We start from the raw sequence: 11,609 nt of genomic DNA, 5'->3' as shown, positions 1-11,609 counted from the left end.
AGGCTGCATCCTCCTACTATGTAGTCAATTTTGATAGGCTGACATATGCTTTAAGTCTTTTGACATGTGGGTTTATATGTTTCGAGTGTGAAGCCAATAGAAGCCTGTAGGAGTCGTATACGGATGTGTAGTAGGCGAGGGATGTTCAAGATGATAATGATCTCGCTTGTGCCAGCTCGACGCGGTCCATGACGTAGTGACGTACATCAAGTGTGCTCCGACAGGCTATTTGGACAATATAAGCTTTCGTGTGCATGTTGAACCTTATAACCGCTGCAAGCCGGCACCAGTGATCTGTTGAGAATTTATTCACCCTGGGCTGGGTGGCTGCGCGACTTGTGTCCTGATGACCTCGACGCGTTGCACAGGAAGCTGTGGAAACTATGGCCAATTTTGAGTTCCGACAACCGACTGCCTTGCTGCCGTCTTCTAAGTTCTAACACCGTGTCTTGTCTCAGTGCGAAAACTGACCAAGAATGTTCGAGATGAATAGTCATTCGAGGTGGGGGCTTTATTCCACTAAGACGCGGGAGATGCGCCGGTTTTCGCGACGGTTCGCGACGGCATGAAAGCGGGGCCCTGCGAAGTCAACCAATTTTCTGGAGGTATCAACCGAACACTTCGCTCCTCATTTTTAGAGTACCCGAGTTATTCAATACCTCAATTCACCCCTTTGTTACTCATTACCTACCGTGAGACAACACTGTCACGCGTTATAAGTACGGCCACAGCGAACAGCCAACATGCAGCTGAGTAGCAGAGCCCTACCCGATCAAGGTATCTTTTGATAGCAATTCGCATGAGACCGGTGGTTGCTCGTCACTACTTCCCCTGCTTCCACCCCCAGGAAACGTAGGGAAGCAATGGCGAGTGATCTGAGAAATACGGTCCGAACTTGATCAGGTTAAACCCTGCGAAAGGACATCATGCTTTGCTCCCCTATGCCCCAAGGCTGCTACTAATAGCTCTAGGTCGCCCTCATGGAACCTATCGCAAACCAGCACGATGTTGCGACCGCTGAGAAAATACCTCAGTTTGCGTCAAACACGACAGACGGACCACAACTGCCCACCACCGCGCAGGAGTCGCAGGTAGATAATGGAACACGCCTTGGAAGAATGCGACAATCATGGCAGGCTTTTGAGAAGCAGCTTGTCTCATACAATCTCGAAGCACGTGGGATCCAGCGCGTCGAACTAGACGAGCGACAGGACTTGCGCCTATTAGGGTACTCCCAAGTCGCCATCATGTGGTTCTCCGTTAATCTTGCCGCTAATAACATCACCCTTGGCATGCTGGGTCCTGCCGTCTTTGCGCTCGGCTTTGTGGACGCATGTTTGTTGAGCATCTTCGGTTCGTTCGTGGGCTGCCTAGTCATTGCCTACATTGCGACGTTTGGCCCCAAAAGTGGGAATAGGACCATGATTTTTTCACGATACATCATGGGGTGGTGGCCCTCCAAGATTGTGGTGGTTCTCAACATCATCGTTCTTCTAGGCTACGCGATGATCGACTGCGTCGTTGCAGGCCAAATCCTCTCGGCGGTGTCGGGAGGCTCCATGTCGGTCGTGGTAGGCATCATCATTATAGCCATCATCGCGTGGGTCATCACTACTTTCGGATACCAAATCTTCCACTATTACGAGCGTTGGGCTTGGCTCCCACAAGTCATCGTCCTCTGCATTCTAGCTGGTGTAGCCGGTCCACACTTCAACATTTCGTCTGCCTCCCACGGCGATGACAATCCAGACACCACAATTGGGACGCGCATCAGCTTCTTCGGCTTGACCCTCGCAGCGGCGATCACCTACGGTGGAGGAGCAGCCGATTACTTTGTGTATTATCCCGAGCACGCATCTTCCTGGAAGATCTTCAGCATGACTATGATTGGGCTAATGTGTAGCTTCACATTTGCTTTCGTCCTGGGTGTCGGGCTGGGGTGCGGTATGCTGGCAAACGCTGACTGGGAAGCTGCATTTGCCGTCTCCCAAGGCGCTCTCATCGTTGAGGCGTATAAACCTCTTGGCGCATTCGGCTCTTTCTGCGGCGTTGTCGTTGCTCTAGGTCTTGTTGCCAACCTTATTGTTCCGACATATTCTTCTGGTATCGACGCACAGATTCTCGGTCGCTGGGCAGGCGCTGTACCCAGGGTGGTCTGGAACACCGTCGGTGTAGTAATATACACTGTGTGCGCATTAGCAGGACGCGAGCATCTCGCCGTGATCTTTACCAACTTCACATCTCTCATGGGATACTGGGTATCTGTCTGGATTGCCATCACTCTAGAAGAGCACTTCATCTTCCGCCGCAAGACAGGGTTCAACTGGGAAGTATGGAATCAGAAGAAGAAGCTGCCATTAGGCATTGCAGCTTTTGTAGCTTTTGTGGTCGGCTGGGTGGGCGCGATTATGTGCATGGCGCAAGCTTGGTACATTGGACCGATCGCTAAGCAGGTGGGAACACAGGGAGCGGACGTGAGTGAACCTTCAAGCTATGCGTGGAAAATTATTGGACGAGTGCTGACTAAATTTAGATGGGCAATTTTGTTGGCTTTGCATGGGCTGCGCTTGTGTACTTTCCGTTGAGGATGTGGGAACTGAAGAGGTTCGGACGATGATCGATATATCCTACCACTCCAACAGAGTCATCGTTTAGCGATCCAACTCGTATGGAGTAGCCTGTTCTCCTGAACGATGTTCAAGACAACCCCCCGCGCTGTTTCATGACGACAGTATGAAAATCATACTACTCTCCTGGTCTGGCCTCTATAAACTAGACAGCGCTCTGGGGCGCACACTATACTTGGCTTATGGTATCTGTCATGTTCTACTCTTTCATCATGTTTCTATGTCCCTCGTTCGATGCGTCTGTAGATGTTGTTTGAAAGCCATCGCAGCAGCGTTGCGGAATACAATCGCTGAGACCTAAGCCTGTTTCTTATTTGAATTTCACGCTGTTGACGTCTTCTCGTATGCAATAGCCTGGCTACCCAAAACCCTCTATGTTTCCAGCATTCAAACTGTCTCGTTTGAATGGGGCTGGTTTGTTTTCGCTGTCATCTCACCTTTACCTGTCGAGATGATGCGTCCGATATTCTGTCATTCCCCAAGCAGGTTCCGTTGCGGATGCACACCGACGTTCCTGCCTTCTCACGATCAGAGGCTTGGCGTCGCGGTGACTGCCACTTGTCTCTCACTTCGTCACGATCAATACCCACCACCTCACCATATCCTCTATATCGTCTCTATCCTCTCAGCACGGCAATGACAGAAAATCTTATCAGCCTCGTTGACGAGGACGAGAGCGTGATTCATTATAACACCACCTTACGCACCAGTATTGGTTCCGTCGGCACAACAATGGCCACCAGTCGCTCCAATCCGGCTCATCGGGACAGCTTCTCAGATCTGGCGATTCTCATGAAGGCGAAGAAGCCATATACGCCAGTAGCACCACCTACTTCAAAACCGCAACTGTCATTTGCGACCAACCGTGTGTTTTTCTATACTCACTCTCTTATGGGAGTGCGCTAAAAGTCTTTCAGGTATGCAATTGACTAGTCCAACCGCTGCCGGTCGTAGTCTGCTGTCACCGTTGGCTAGTCCGTTTCCAGCTCCCGAAACCGTGGCAGAGTTCCTACGAGAGCAGGAGCAATCGTCTGCTTCGGCCTCGCCTCCCTCTGTATCTGTGTTTCGTAAGCAGGGCATCGAACGTCTAGATTCTCTGACCGATCAGATCAACAATTATCCGATCCACGACGACACTGAGGGTCAACTATACCCGCGCACACCGTCACCCCGATATCAAGAACCGCTACATGTCCCTAAACTCCAGTCGCCTATCCACATCGGTCCTGTCTATGCTCCAATACCGAAGAAACCCCTCCACACTGCCCTATCAGCTGAACCACCAGCTGAAGATGCTGTTGTCCGTGTGACCAAGCGTGTTTGGGACTCGATGGACACTGAACTCCAGATGCTAACGGCGCAGAAGCGAGCGCTGGAGGTTAAGCTAGCGAGCATTGAGCGCAACAACGAGTCGCTGCGCATTGATGGGCACGACGTGGGAGCACAAATCGGCAAGCTTCGGTTCCAGAACGAGGTGAACAGAGACCAGAAAGCCTCCATGGGTCGATCCCTAGCCTCGAAGGAAGTTGAAATCAAGATGCTGCAGCTGGATAACGATGGTCTGGCCAAGAAACTCTTGGAAGTAGAACGCGAGGTGCAAGACCTTGGTGGCGTGAGAGGTAAGTCTGGTGACTTCATGGCGAATGGATCGAGCTAACAGCTGGTAGGTGAGCTGGAATACCTTCGTCATATCAAAATGTCACTGGAGAAGGCTCATGAGCGCTCTCTCAATAAACTAACCGACAGCAAACACCGCGAGCTCGAAGACGCCAGGAATGCCATCTGTAAGCTCGAGGGGCAGTTGAAGCATGTGACTCTCGAGCGAGACGCTGCAATGACAGCTCAGACCAATGCTGGAGATCATATGGCTCGGGCCCATAATCTGGCTGAAACGCTTGCTAAGAGGGAGCGAGTTGTCACCGACCTCCGCCAGAAGCACCTGGAGGAGCACATGAAGGTTACCAATCTCGAGGATGAGGTCGAAGTACTGAGGGCCAAGGTCAACCAGGAGAATATCGACGACTTGAAGGAGAAGCTGCGCGAGAAGACAAGCCAGTGTGACCGTCTACGAAACCAAGTCAAGTCGGCTGAGCTGCAGCTCAAAGCTAGCCAGGAACGTGTTCTCCGCGCCGCAAACGATGGCGAATCTCTCCAGGGTGCCGCACACCTGGTTGCGCCAAATCCGAAAGGAAAGCTGCCGAAAAACGTCATTTCTTGCTCCGAATGCTACGCCGGAAATCTCCCTTGCGACAGCAATGCCCGATGCCACAACTGCACTGAACGTAATGCCAAGTGCGCCCGCTGGAGATGCTCTCTCAAGCAAAAACTAGGCGAATGCCGCATGGCTCCCTGCAAGCTGCCACACGATATCCAGGGGTGGTTGGTTTCTCAGGATGCAAGGCCACAATGGTGAATGGTGGTAGAGGGTAGTGAGCGGTGGTAATGGGTGGTGAGCATACGATGGGGATGCGAAGTACTTCAGGCTAAGCGTTCGTGTGTCCACGTCGGTAGTCCGGGCAGCGGCAACGTGCAGGCAAAAGCGGCTCTTTGGGCGTGGGGAAGCGAGTCCGGCAAAAGGCGTGTAGTAATGGCATATGCATCATTTTGCCTGCATCTTTCTACATAGCCGTAGAAGCATTCCTAAGCCAACAACCCTAATATAGGTGCAGATAATAAACGACAGTCTAGCAGCACACCCATTTTTGCTCAAGGAACAGATCTCGTGCATCTCGTGTCAACTCTGATAGCGCATGACGACTATCTTCGTCGCTTTGATGAACAGGGATTGAGCATCATTCGTGGGATGGGGAGACTCGTCTGAAGCGTTAAGATGACAGGATCGTGGCCTAGTCTTGGATGTTGCTTGGCAGGGGACAAATCGGCATTCTAGACGAGTGGCGGCGGAACATCTCTTGCCAAGACGTGAGCGGAGAGAAATAGCCCGAATGGACTGCCGACTAGATTGAAGGGTCATTGGCGGGACTCCACGTGAATCCAAGGTACCTGACAGTTTTGCGGGGTAACATTAACCTCTTCTTCATATCGTATCGGAACATTTGTTAAGGCAGGAGGGCTGCTAGAAATAGGGTCTTGACTGGTGGTCTGTAATTTGTCCATGTGCCAATTCAATATACGGAGCGGAAACATTTGTCGAGGCAACCGGGGGTAGATTGGTGTTGAAACAGTAGTGCCGCCGTGTAATATCCTGCAAACGGCTTTAACTATACCCTGCGCTTGTCGTGCGATGGCTTTTATCCTCGACTGATAGGTGGATTATCGCGGGTTTCATGGCTTGTAGGCCTAACAGAGACTGAGCGACCGTCAGGAGGCCATGCAAACACCTATAGGAGGTTGGCGCTCCTGAAACTAATCTAATGGAGTCGCACGGAACTTGATCGCTTGACGACACCATCCTATATCGAAGGCTTGGAAGTTTCGTTTCTCTTGGGACGTGAGAGGGGAAGCTTAAATTTAAAGCCCTATTTCCTCCTCACACGAGTCCTATAAGAAGCGCGCCTGGCTAATAATTGTTGAAAACTCAGTCAAGGATATCGAATCACTCTACTTCTCGTTTTATACTTCCTATACACGAAGCGCAGGCGCATCAATCTTGCCATGGCGCGTTTCTTTCTCCTCGCGGCCCTGCTAGCGCCCATCTCTTCCGTCTACGCTCAGTGTGGCGCAGGCACACCCAACGCCAAAGTAACTGGCTCCGGTAACTCCTTCACGGCATCCAGAGGCTCTACCAACCTCTACACCGGCTCCGACTACCGCCTGGCGATCCAGACAGCCATCGATGCCATCACCAGCGGCCAGCGCGTCTCCGTCATTGCTTCCGGCTCCATTGGCGCATCGACCCTCACCATCCAAAGCGGCAAGACCTTCGAGGCATGCGGCACCATCAATGTTGCCCTCAAAGCTGGGCGCGGTGCCATCGAAGTGACGAACGCTTCCGGCGTCAAGATTCCCTATCTTACCATGACCGGTAACCCCTACTTTGGCCTACGCTTCTTCGGCACCAAGGACCTTGAGCTGGGTGACATCACGTTCGATCTCAGCGGCGGTATGGGCATCCGCTTCGACCGCGACCAAGCCGCCAACACGAACGTGAAGATGGGCACCATCAACTGCAAGAGGACAGGCAGTCACTGCGTCGAGACATGGAACATCAACCAGCTCCAGATCGGCTCGGTCATCGCGAAAAACGTTGGCGAGTGCGGTTTGCTGCTCCAGAAAGTGACCAATGCAAAGGTCGGCCTCGTGGACGGTGACAACGTCGCCAAAGGAAACGGCTACGCTACCCTTCGTTTCGCAAACCAGGCCGGTAAGCTCAACGGCGGGTACAACACCAACATCTTCATCGACAGGGTGAAGTCCCGTGGCGGTGGTCGCGGTATCTTCTGCGTTTCTGAATCCGGTGCTGCTGAGATTGGCACCATCGACTTGGCGAACAACGGCAACAACGCGATCCTGCTCGAGAACTGCTACAATGTCAATATCAAGGGAGGAACCGTGAACGGTGGCGGACAAGTTAGGCTAGCGGCCAGGTCCGAATTTGCCAACAGTAAGGATATTGCGATTACGCTCAAGGTCGATGGCACCGACGTCGTAGAGTCTCCGTGCACGGCGAACAAGACCAAGTGGAAGCTTACGGGCACCGGAAAGAAGACCATTTGCACTTGAGTAGCACTTCACGTGGACCTCTGGCAGTTGTCGGTGCGAGTGGGCGTGATTGTCGCTCCTAGGCCAGCCTGGACCTGTTGTTAGTGCCTTTCTTTGTATATACATTTTGTGAAATAATGCAACACCTAGCTGTGCATTCAAACCCAATAGACTGAGACCATTCTTGACTTCGAGAGCATGACACGTCAACCCGAATATTCGTTTGTGAGATCTGGGGGCCACAACCCGATTAAAGGCCCGACTGTTGCATATGAAGGATTTTCAAAAGATGCAACACGTCCATGGTGCGCGCGCTGTGGATACCCATTTTGGCGCTGAGCCTGACAAGGCGGAGTCAAGATCGATGGACGGCACGACGGCATCCCTCACGCTCGGCCCCCAGGGCGTATGCTTACCTACTAGGCTACGAATATCCCAACCACCACCAATCAGCGCTGGCTCAGTCGCGCCGCGATGTTATGGCTGGTTGTGTCTAGAGTGCGCATCGCCTGCCATTCTTGTATTGATTCCCTGTCTGTCTTATTAACGTCCCAACGCTGACCTTGAAGTTGCATAGACGCTAGTGATAATGAAAGTGCTAGCGGTTGTGTGCGGTAAGGCCTCTTATACTCCACAGCCGCCCGAGTCCCCCAGAAGATAGGTCCTTGGTCGTGCTTCCCCATCTTCATCATGTTTCGCGTCTCTTTTCCTGTCACCATTCTCCTCGCCTTTGTTATCTTTCAAGAAGTAAAAGCAGCTTGCTACTTTCGCAACGGCACTGCAACGACAGCCGACTTTTCGCCATGCAGCAATGATACCTCGAATGCATTGTCCACTGTGTGTTGTGCGACATGGGATACTTGCTTGCCAAACGGACTATGTCAGTCATATGACAAGGTCATCTGGCGCGAGTCGTGTACCAAAAAGAACTGGGACGAAGGAGGGTGTCAGGAAATGTGCTCTAACGAGGTAAACTGAATGCCAGTACTACACAAACTTCAAGGCTGATAGAGGGTAGCGCGAGGCCCAGAGAAACAGTAACGTCAAAGTAACGTCCTGCGACGGAAAGGGCAATGTTACGTCCACGACGTGGTGCTGCGGTAGTAGTGACGCTTGTTGCACCGCCGGAAGCGGTATATCGGTATATACACTCGCAAGCCGATTCGGAGACCCTATTCCTACTCCAGTTCCTTCGTCATCCACGTCTGTCGCTTCATCTTCCGCAGCGGTATCGACCTCGCCGCCTGCGGCTTCCAGCTCGGCGCCTACTACACCCAACGGCGGCCTAACCAAGGGGGCAAAGGCAGGAATCGGAGCTGGCGTCGCACTGGGAGTCATCGCCTTGATTGCGTTGGGTATTTTCATCTACAAGGCGATGCAGTGGCGGAAGCAGGCACAGGCAGCAGCACCACCGTATAGTTATGCTAGGGAGCTCGACTCTGGACCAGTTGAGGTGTATCGGTATCAAGAGGGGGCGAAACCGGCGCAGTTGTCTGGCATAGAAAGCGCAGTGCACGAGATGCCTAGTTCCAAGGATATGCAAGAGGTATATGTGGCGCCTTCGAGCCCGGATACGGCGCCCGTGCAGACTCCTGTGCACCGCTAAGGGACTTGAAATAGGGCAGATTTGTGAGGATATGATGATATCAAAGGCTTGGATATGTTAGCAAGTTGCAATTGAATAATCAACATGTATATTGTCGAGAGAGATATTGTGCGGGCTGGGGTGTACGAGATCTACAACCAATGGAGGCCGATCGCATCTCCACATCGTCATCTTACACCCATCATCCATCATACATGCAAAGAGACCTTGACAACACCTAGTGAGGCGAATAAGTACCATTTGAACATGTTGAATCACTAAATGGCTTACGTCGGATCAAGACGGTGTTTCAAGAATGTCGAACTCAACAATCTACTTCCCACACCATGACAAACCTCCGATATGCTGCTGACCCTTGATGCGTCTTCCTGCACGCGCTTGCATACGGAACTCCAGTCTTGCCTTATATGGCCCGGTCCGACGCGCAATCCTGGGAGGGCGTAAAGAGGATCCTATGAGATGCAGCCTCGACAAGCACTCAACTGCCGCACGCAGTCCACGAGAGGTAGCGAGCGGTATCCAGCACGCATAGAATGAACAAGTACCTCACATCGCCCTGCTTCATTCTTACGCGCCTTTGACCATCTCTCCATAGCACAGCCTCGACGCGCCATGTCTGAGAAAGCAACCATCAACCCCACACCTCAAGCGAGTGATGGACTCGACGCAATCGCCACACAAGAAGCGATCGAGGACCAGCGAAGAAAAACCGAGCAAGAGCAATCGGGAGGGGCACTTCAAGTCCGTCTCTATCCACAACCCCCCCTCACAGACACACACATATATAACTCTACAAAAAACTAAGCCACTCGTAGAGATACATCAACGCGCCCTCAGCGATAAACTTCTCCTTACTGCTACAATGCTCCTGGGAAGCCGCAGCCGTGACATTTCAGTTCTCACTCACCAACGGCGGGCCCGCCTCCATCGCGTACGGCAGCATCTTCGCGGGCCTAGGAACGACGCTCGTAGCCCTTTCTCTCGCAGAGATGGCATCCATGGACCCGACGGTCGGCGCGCAGTACCGCTGGAGCGCTGCGTTTGCGCCGAAGTGGAATCGCTTCTTCGGCCTTATGCAGGGATGGAGTAAGTAAACGTTGGTTTTTGGGGGGGTGGGTGGATGTGAGGAGATGTATACTGATTTTTGCGTCTAGTCACGGTGTTTGCGTGGATCTGCTCGTGTACGTCGAATCCGGCACTGATATCCAACATCGTCGTTGGCCTTGCGTCGTTTAACAACGAAGCCTACGTCCCGCTGCGATGGCATTCCACGCTGATCATGTGGAGTCTCACGGTGTTTCCGTTTGTGGGCAACTTCTGGCTTCCGCGGTTCATTAATCCGCTCGAGACGGTGGGGGCCGTGTGCCATGTTGTGTTCTTCTTCGCTAGTATCATCACGCTCGCTGTCATGGCGGACAAGAGCTCGGTCGAGTATGTCTTTCATACGCTCACGCACGATGTAAGTGGATGGACGAATCCGGCTGTGGCCTGGGGACTGGGCTTGTTAACTGTGACGTACCCTCTCACAGGTAGGTGGTTGAAACTATCCAAATTTCCCAACTCAAGTCCTCCAACTGCCGAAAAAAAAAAAGATTAACACTCCCACCAGGCTTCGACGGCGTCCTGCACATGTCCGACGAAGTCCAGCGCGCGCGCCTGCGCATCCCCCGCTCCATGATCCTCTCCGTCATAATAAACAGCACCATGCAATTCCTCTACATGATAACGGTGCTCTTCTGCATCGGCGACGTAACCCTTGTATCCGCCTCACCACTGCCGATAATACAAGTCTACTACCAAGCCACCGGATCGCGAGCAGCAACCAACCTGTTCGTCGTGATGCTCCTATTCATCATCTTCGTGTCCTTCTTCAACGTCTTCGCGTCCGTGTCGCGTCTCGTATGGGCCTTCTCGCGGGACGACGGGCTCCCGTTTGCGCGTGTGTTCGCCAGTGTGCATCCACGGTTTAAAATGCCGGTTAATGCGCTCTGTCTCATTGCTGTGTGTCTTGTGCTGCTTGCGCTTATTAACATTGGCTCGAGTACGGCGTTCAATGCGTTTATTAGTCTTCCTGCCTTGGCGCTGTATATATCCTATTTTTTCCCTATTTTCTTCCTCTCCTGGCGCCGCTTGGCGGGTCGACACTCAACGCCTATTCCGTGGGGTCCGTTCAAACTGGGAAAAGCAGGTCCGTATGTAAACTTGGGCGCCATGTGCTACATACTGTTTATCCTGATCTGGATGCCGTTTCCGGCCATGTTGCCCGTTGATGGGCTGACCATGAATTATGCTGGGCCCATCGTGGGTGCTGTTGTTGTGGGCGCTGCCTTGGACTGGACCTTGAATGGGAGAAAGAGATTCCAAGTACCTGTCGCAGGACACGAACTCTGACCGAGCGTGCACTCAAGGCTAAGACATTTTCCCAGTTCCTCTGCAATGTAGCATGGCAATGAATATGAACTGAATCCAGTTATTAGACTAGACTGGTATAAAACACCTCCAATGAAAAAGAATAGTGTAGGAGGAATAGGAAGTTAGCCGTAGACACAAAAGGAAAAAAGAAGCCCAAATATCCGCCCACTGGAGGTGCTGGGACGGCGACAAAAAGGTAGAACACAGGAACGTCAAATCATCCCACTTCGCCCCCCAAGCCTCATCAATCACGCATCTCCTGCTCGAAAGAGCACCTCCGAGCCTCGAGATAGCTATCCACT

General features: G+C 52.4%; 5 protein-coding genes across 5 annotated transcripts; all 5 read left to right on the top strand.

Moving 5' to 3' along the window:
- Positions 1-709: 709 nt before the first annotated feature.
- Positions 710-3,005, top strand: K460DRAFT_339104 (uncharacterized protein). The gene is made up of 2 exons (XM_040931072.1): positions 710-2,474; positions 2,534-3,005. The coding sequence occupies exons 1-2, from the start codon at positions 981-983 to the stop codon at positions 2,615-2,617; spliced, it is 1,578 nt and encodes a 525-aa protein (XP_040788708.1). The 5' UTR covers positions 710-980; the 3' UTR covers positions 2,618-3,005.
- A 354-nt stretch (positions 3,006-3,359) lies between these two features.
- Positions 3,360-5,040, top strand: K460DRAFT_355862 (uncharacterized protein; the record flags this gene model as incomplete). Its single annotated transcript, XM_040931909.1, has 3 exons — positions 3,360-3,492; positions 3,545-4,246; positions 4,295-5,040. The coding sequence occupies 3 exons, from the start codon at positions 3,360-3,362 to the stop codon at positions 5,038-5,040; spliced, it is 1,581 nt and encodes a 526-aa protein (XP_040788707.1).
- A 1,103-nt stretch (positions 5,041-6,143) lies between these two features.
- K460DRAFT_366965 (uncharacterized protein) lies at positions 6,144-7,495 on the top strand. The gene has a single exon (XM_040933484.1). The coding sequence runs from the start codon at positions 6,243-6,245 to the stop codon at positions 7,308-7,310; it is 1,068 nt and encodes a 355-aa protein (XP_040788706.1). The 5' UTR covers positions 6,144-6,242; the 3' UTR covers positions 7,311-7,495.
- Positions 7,496-7,811: 316 nt separating this feature from the next.
- K460DRAFT_417283 (uncharacterized protein) lies at positions 7,812-9,123 on the top strand. The gene is made up of 2 exons (XM_040937867.1): positions 7,812-8,258; positions 8,308-9,123. The coding sequence occupies exons 1-2, from the start codon at positions 7,980-7,982 to the stop codon at positions 8,893-8,895; spliced, it is 867 nt and encodes a 288-aa protein (XP_040788705.1). The 5' UTR covers positions 7,812-7,979; the 3' UTR covers positions 8,896-9,123.
- A 283-nt stretch (positions 9,124-9,406) lies between these two features.
- Positions 9,407-11,286, top strand: K460DRAFT_395628 (amino acid transporter; the record flags this gene model as incomplete). Its single annotated transcript, XM_040936057.1, has 5 exons — positions 9,407-9,436; positions 9,491-9,636; positions 9,711-9,981; positions 10,050-10,424; positions 10,505-11,286. The coding sequence occupies exons 2-5, from the start codon at positions 9,508-9,510 to the stop codon at positions 11,284-11,286; spliced, it is 1,557 nt and encodes a 518-aa protein (XP_040788704.1). The 5' UTR covers positions 9,407-9,436; positions 9,491-9,507.
- Positions 11,287-11,609: the final 323 nt, after the last annotated feature.

This window comes from Cucurbitaria berberidis (genome assembly GCF_010015615.1).
Source record: "Cucurbitaria berberidis CBS 394.84 unplaced genomic scaffold K460scaffold_3, whole genome shotgun sequence".
NCBI lineage: Eukaryota > Fungi > Ascomycota > Dothideomycetes > Pleosporales > Cucurbitariaceae > Cucurbitaria > Cucurbitaria berberidis.
The sequence above is the reverse complement of the archived record's forward strand: the minus strand, read 5'-3'. Positions and strand labels throughout refer to the sequence as shown.